Source organism: Gastrolobium bilobum, unplaced genomic scaffold (assembly GCF_033153095.1).
Source record: "Gastrolobium bilobum isolate Gb01-03AN ecotype WA unplaced genomic scaffold, APGP_CSIRO_Gbil_v1 utg34968, whole genome shotgun sequence".
Taxonomy (NCBI): Eukaryota; Viridiplantae; Streptophyta; class Magnoliopsida; order Fabales; family Fabaceae; genus Gastrolobium; species Gastrolobium bilobum.
Window position 1 is genome coordinate 1 of NW_026897662.1, and position 7,345 is coordinate 7,345.

The 7,345-nt window shown below is 39.1% G+C and overlaps 1 protein-coding gene across 1 annotated transcript; it reads right to left on the reverse strand.

Annotated features, from left to right (window-relative positions):
- Positions 1 to 319: 319 nt before the first annotated feature.
- LOC133309119 (uncharacterized) lies at positions 320 to 1,381 on the reverse strand. The gene has a single exon (XM_061509857.1). The coding sequence runs from the start codon at positions 1,379 to 1,381 to the stop codon at positions 320 to 322; it is 1,062 nt and encodes a 353-aa protein (XP_061365841.1).
- Positions 1,382 to 7,345: the final 5,964 nt, after the last annotated feature.

Here is a 7,345-nt window from a genome sequence, read left to right on the forward strand (position 1 = left end):
AGCTCAATGGAAAATTCTACTTCCCGTTTAGGGGGTCGAGGAATTTCATCGGGGAATACCTCCTCGAATTCATTCACCATTGGTACATTTTGAATTGGATTTTCAACCAGGGTCTCAGCCTCGATTGACAAGAGATAACCTGCTGCCCCCCGAAGGAGCTCTTTACGAACTTGCAACAAAGAAATAGTAGCAAAAGACAGAAAATTACCGTCTCTCGAAGGAACAATGACCTTCCCTGCTTGGCAGTCCAAAGTGATCCTGTTCTCCACCAACCAGTCCATGCCGATAATTACTTCGAAATTGAATACCGGCAAAACCACTAAGTTGATTGTATAAATGCTTCCTTCATACTCCAGAAGAACGCCTCTGCAAATTTCTGAGGCTGTACAGGATCCCCCCGTAGGAGTACTCGAATAAGATTCGGATATTTCTGCGCCTCATTAGCATCGAGGGTGAACACTCTGGCCTGAGTAGGTTGCTGACTTGCATAGTTTTGACATTTAGAAGCGAAATGTCCAGGTTGACCACATCTGTAGCATGTGTTGCTTCCCTGTAAACAGACTCCAGCATGGTTTTTCCCACAATTAGAACATGCACTGGGACCCTGACGTCCTGCTGATGACTGACCGGGTGCAGTATTTCTCTTGAAATTACCATTCCGAGCTTGCATCTGTGGACCCTTTCCCTTGTTCATTCCCGTGTTCTTCTTGAAGAATCTGCCCCCTCTGTTTCCTCCCTGCTGTTGCACCGGTTGTCTATTCAAATTTCTTGCTTCCATGATAATGCCTTCTGCCTGCCGACTTTGATTAATGATTTCGGGCAGAGTATGGATAGCCGTGGTCAACATGAGCTTTCTGATCTCGGGATGCAATCCACTCTCAAACTTCTCCACTTGCCACTCCTCATCATAGATGTTACGGTCAAAATTGGTATATTCCATCAGTTGTGCAAACTTTGCAATGTATTCATTGATAGTCATGTTTCCTTGCCTCAAAGACAGTAGCTCTGTGTGTTTCATTCTTCGCATTGCTTTTGGGAAGTACTTGTCCAAGAATACCCTCCTGAACACAGCCCAGGTCACTTCAGTATTCTGAGCTCGCAGCAGAGCTCTCGCGCCGGTCCACCATGTCAATGCTTCTCCCGTCAACTGATAGGAGGCATAGTCCGGCTTCTGAGCCTCTGGGCATCCCATCCGTTCGAAGATATGTTCGATCATCTGCAGCCAGTTTGCTGCAGCCTCAGGGTGGTCTCCACCTTCAAAGATAGGTGGTTGAAAGTTACGGAAGTCCTTCAACCTCCGTCGGGCAATCTCCTCCGCATGGTCCTGCAGTGGGGGTTGATTCTGGTTCTGTTGACGATGTTCTTGCCATTCTTGGCTCATGTTCTGGACGAACGTGGCCAATCCCCCAATTGTTGTGATAAGATCCTCTTCAGCATTGTTGTGATAAGATCCTCATGATTCTGCACTTGTCAGTCCTTCCTCACTGCAGGTTATTTATGACAGCAAATTCAAAGAACCGCGATTACCTGCCATGATTCTGCACTCACAATATCACGACACCCTCTCTTGTATGCATCCAAGAGAGTCGTTTGCTAATCGTTATTCGAGTTGTGGAAACGGATGAAAACTTTTTCAAAAAAAAAAAAAAAGATCTTTGAGAAATTGTTGTGGAAAGCTGAATCTAAGAAAATTTTTTGATGGAAAGAACTTAAAATGTGTTGCTGATAAAAATGGTGAAAATTTTTAGAAAACCGTATTCCTTTAAATATTAATATAAAATCGATTTTTCAAAATATTTTTGTACAGTTCGCGAAATCTGAATGTAGACGCTTGGGGCTTCGCGTGCATATAAAATAATAGTAAATCGGAGGTCATTCGCCCCTTGAAACGTAACTCATAAGTTGACCGTAAACTGTTAAAATTCAGCATTAAAAATAATTCCTTTTCGCAAAACATTTTCAGATTTTCTTAAAATAGCCGCTGTTCGTAGAAGACTTAAAGCAGAAATAAATCATAGTTTTACAGTCATCCAAAAATCATCAAGTACCACATAATACAGTCATCCCAAGCTTAAAACAGTCAACAGTGAATAAATCCAGACAGCAACAAAAATATAACAGAGTTCAACATCCAAGTCCTCAAATGCTTTTACGTTCTCCTGCAATTTAAAAATTGCAGCCCCAAAGGGGTGAGAATAAACCCAGTAGTGTGGCAACAAAACCAAATGCAACAGTATTAACTAGGCACAAAATCATAAATAGTCACTTCAAACATTTAATCTTTTTCATCATATATCATAACGCGTATATAACGCCATTTTTCCTTTACGCTCATAGCACCGTCGTGCGCGTAGCATCACAGTGGGTATTCCTAATGGCTCCCATGAAGGTGAATCCCACTGTGGAACCTATGCGGACTGAAGCCAAGTGTCCCCTCTCCTGGTACCAGGCATGCCTATATGATGCATGCTCAGTCACATGTCCTCAATACAAATATATATATATTCAAGATGTCATGAATCAAGTATACATGCCATGTTATGCAATCGCACCCAACAGAAAAATGTATTATGATGTAAAATGCATGCATATATCATATCATCCTTTCATATTCTTACCATTGGCTCATCATCATCATAACATACATAGAACAAATGTGAGCAACACATCACAATTCCATACACTAGCCAATAGTCACATTAGGTAATACCGCCTACACATACCTCGTACGTCACAATTAAATGTACCAGACAGCAGCGTATAATCCAAAATTTACGGCTTTTGCGCACCTAATATACATTGCAACAAAATTAGAATATGTTTCAGCCTTCTCTATTAATTACCAACAATTCTCCAAACCTAAAGGTTCATGTATCCATTCGGCCAACAATGTTATTTTCCTAAAATATTCTGACTTTCAAAACAGTCTTCCCAACGTTTAACAGTGAGGGTTTCTCAAGGTTCCTAAGCATGGCAGAATCGATTTTTGGACATAGAAGTTACTCAAGATTTTTATTCATACAATTTCCTATTTCTATACTCAGAGATGCGAAAAAGGAGCTTATTATTCTGCTGTCTACATAATTCTAGATGGAGTTTAGCACACAATAAGGCTGGTCCAAAACAGAACGGGTTTCATCATACAAGGCTCATAACGTTTATTCAAATATTTGGCTTAACAACACATGGAGTATGTGAAGGGAAACTAAACAACATGCTGTATATATATAAGTTAAATAAAACTTAGTTTATAACAAGTTTTATCAAGACAGAATCGGTTTCATCTCAACAAAGCATCAAGGATGATTTCTTCCAAAGCTCACGAATTCATTCAAGGATCGCTACAAGGGACCTAGGCATGCTGTCCAAATTATTTTGCTTCAAAAAATTTTAAAGGAACACCAGGCCATCATCAACAGCCCCATCATTTAACTTTAAGATCATTACCAAGTTCTGAAATTAATTCTAAGCTTTCATGCTTTCATAAGATAACTAAGACTATATCCTAAGCATGCTTCTCGGTTTCAACAAAGGGAAGAAGAAGAGGGGTTTTGGGCCTACCTCTTCACAATACACAAGGAAAACTGGTTTGAATCAAAAGAGCAGCAACTCAATCCCTTAAGTTCCACTAAAACCACAACTCCACTCTTCAAGTTGATGACCGTGTACAAGAAAACGAAGGGAGGGAAGGTTAGCTCGAATTATCATTCACATATAATGGAACGTCTTTTATCAACCAAGAGAATGAGTAGTGAATCAGGGATACACTTTACCTCTTGGAGTTACCACGCATAGCCGAGTAAGAGAAGGAGGGATTTGTATTTGAGACTTGGTGATTCCTTAAGGGTTCCACGGTTTAGAGAAGAAGAGAAAATAATACAATTTCTGGTTGGTTCCCTTTTTCTAATAGTCTACGGCATGGAGAGGGTGTTTGATGAGAAATAGAGCAATGGTGGCTGAACAAAGAGGATTTATTTAGATTCCCTTTTTAACTCCATTGGCTGCATGGCTGGCCAAAAGTTGCAAGACGTAGAGGTTTTAAATTAAAATTCTGATTGCTTCTCATACACTCTATGCGCATGCAAGGCTTGATGGAAGATGGTGTTTGCCACATGTTGAACATGCAAGTTTAAGGTGGAAGGACATGTGACCAGAATTTTGTTTTTCTCTCCTTTAATTTTCTTAGCGCATGAAAAGGCACAAAGGATAGTTTTAAATCTGATTGAGTTAGAGTGTTAAAGTGTAAGATCAGAATTCCATCCTTCCTACCTATGTAGCGTGACAAGTGAGGGCTGGATGACATTGTTTATCCAATAAGGTTGCATGCAATGCTGGCTACTTGTTATCTATTGGTTGCATTGCCTTAAGGCTGATTGCCTTTGGAAAATTCAACAAGCAACTTCAGCCTTTTCCTTGGTGCAGCCCATGCACATAGAAGGGAGGGATTTTAGTGGCCAATCTGTCCACTTTTAGATGATATAAATCAGAATTTCTGCTCACACTACCTATACCTACGCGCACATGTGGAGGGAAGATAAGGATAACTTGCCATGTGTGATCACCTACCAATCAAAGACTAACTTATGGAGTTTCTTTGGATATTATTAAGATAATACACAATGAAATTTTGGGCTGCACTAAGACCCTCTTTGCAGCCCCTTATGCTTCGGCCCACAAGCATAAAAGAAGGAAACAATAACACCAAAATGACAAGCCCAATGGATTACCATTCCAAGATTATTCTAGGACATCATAAAGTTCCACGTCTCCTAAGTACCTTTAATTTTTTTATAGATCGATTTTCTATCATGCTCATATACTTTACTAGTATTTCACATGCCTAAGGTACATTCGCATATATTCTAATAATTCAAGTAATTTCTCTACTTCTAACCATAGGAGTCAAAATTAAACACACATTCCATGTGATTCGAATTTTCAATCATGCATGCTTATGCCTTATAATAATGTATATATATTTCTTAATTACGTGGGATGTTACACCTTCAGACCACCACACAACCTATCTAACTACCATTTAACACATGATACATCATCCAAGCAAAGTCAACAACATCCAACTCCTAATTCTCCTCAATGGTCGAATTGTAACATAAGCAATTCCAAAGGATTTTCACTCTTTTTTAACCACTCCACACCTCATACAATCTCATTATATCAACATACAATCATGCAACAACTCACCAATCCAATCCTCACACATTTCCAAAACTCAAGTTCATGACAACCTAAAAATTTTCTAAAGTTAAAAATTCACATTTTTCATTAATAATTTTTATTGCATTTATGGCTACTACATATCATTCTAAGACACATTCATGTACAAACATTTTCCATTTGAGCTCTCTAAACACATCAATCAACCAAGCCCTCTTTAGGGTTCATAAATCCAATCACAAGATTCAACTGTTTAAATGCAAGGAAACTTACTCAAAAGCTTGGTACAAGGCTCCTCCTAAACATACTCCACCATTGGAGCATCTAGAAGCTCCAAGAACACAAATCTAAGCAACTTGGCTGCGGACTTAGGGAGGAGATATCTCAAAAACTAGTGGCTTTCAAGGCTTAGGAGTACCACCAATGGGTTTAGAAGGCAATTTCCAATGAATTTCAACACAAAAATAAAAGGATTTGGTGGAGAAATGAGGTGGTTAGGAGTGAAACAAGTTTTGTTCAAAAACTTGCTCATGGAGCCATGGAGGCCGCGGGTAGGAGAGAGGGAGAGGGGAAGGAGAAGAGGAATAGTGACATGGTGTCACATGTGCCAAGTTACTTAAGTGAGGTGGGCCCCACCGCCACTTCACGCGATTTCAAATTCATTTGAATTTCCCTCCGTTTCCACTAAACATCCTTAAATTCACAACCTATTTAAAAACTCTAATTTTTGAACATTAACCATTGTTCTTTAATTATACTTGATCAGATGAATCTGGAGTTTTCCGGTCGTTCGGAGAAAATGTTGTTTTACGCTGTTGCGCGCGCCGTAGGCACGCTTCCCCAAACTTACTTATTTCCATCAATTTTCATCAGAAATCATATTCCCTAGTTCTATAAACCATTTATGACTCATATTTAAAACCTACAGCTCAAAACTCAATCGGCACGCTTTACGGTGCAATTGTACCGCGATAATTTTTACCCGGTAAAAACACTATTCACTAAATTTTTTGAAACTTGTCTAACCACTCAATTTTTTCGTTCTGAATCCATTTCCAGGGTTATTTTTATCATCTGAGACCTTCTACTCAATTTTTATCTTCCTAGGGTTGCGTGTTGGCTAATTACCGTTTTGCCCTTTCTTTGTATTTTGGCCTAATTTTCAGGATTTTCAAAAATCCTTCCCTTTAATCCTCATTTAGAATTGCGAGGTGTTATAATCACCCCACCTTTTAGAATTTTGTCCGCAAAATTAACATCCTAACGATCCCATAACTCGGGATGTAACCGGAGAATCTCATCTTTCCACTCTCAACTAGCCTCCTTAAGTGTGCATCTTTACAATTTTACTTTCGTCACAGGCATAACCTCGTTTTTGTGGTATCCATCGTTACTCAATCCTTCACAAAACTTGACAATTTCGGGGATCTGGCCTCTTAATTCACTATATTTTCACTGTTTCCATGGACTACGGTTGCATTTTCGTTAATTTGTAGGTCATAATATACCCATATTACAAACTTGTCTGTCTAATTTCGCTTCATTTTCATCTTTATCTATCTTTCTGACCTAATGTTGTTCCCAAAAGCCTCTAACCGTATTCAGAACAGACTCTAATCGTTCTCATGTATATTTACTGATTATTCCTATAATATTTCCAACTCACACTTTCTTTAGTACTTACTCTTTAGTACTTATTCCAAGTCACTACCATAGAGACTTGTTTCAGAAATTACAAAGTCTTACACAAGGTTCTAAAAGTGTTGAAGAATATTTCAAGGAGATGGAGACAACCATGCTTCCAGCCAATGTAGATGAAGATCGTGAAGCTACTATGGCCAGATTTTTGCTTGGCTTAAATCGGGACATTGCAAATGTGGTAGAATTACAACATTATGTGGAGTTAGATGACATGGTGCACATGGCTATAAAGGTGGAGAGGAAACTCAAAAGGAAGGGTACCATGCGTATGGGGCAGAATTCCACTTCTCATTCAAGAGCAACATGGAATAAAATGAAGAGAAGCCTCATTTTAAATCTCCAGTTGGTTCCTCTAAAACCAACCAAGTTGTAAACACTTCCAGCCAAGGTAAAACTGAATCTCAATACTCTAGAAATAGAGACATAAAATGTTTTAAGTGTTTGGGAAGGGGCCATATTGCTTCTC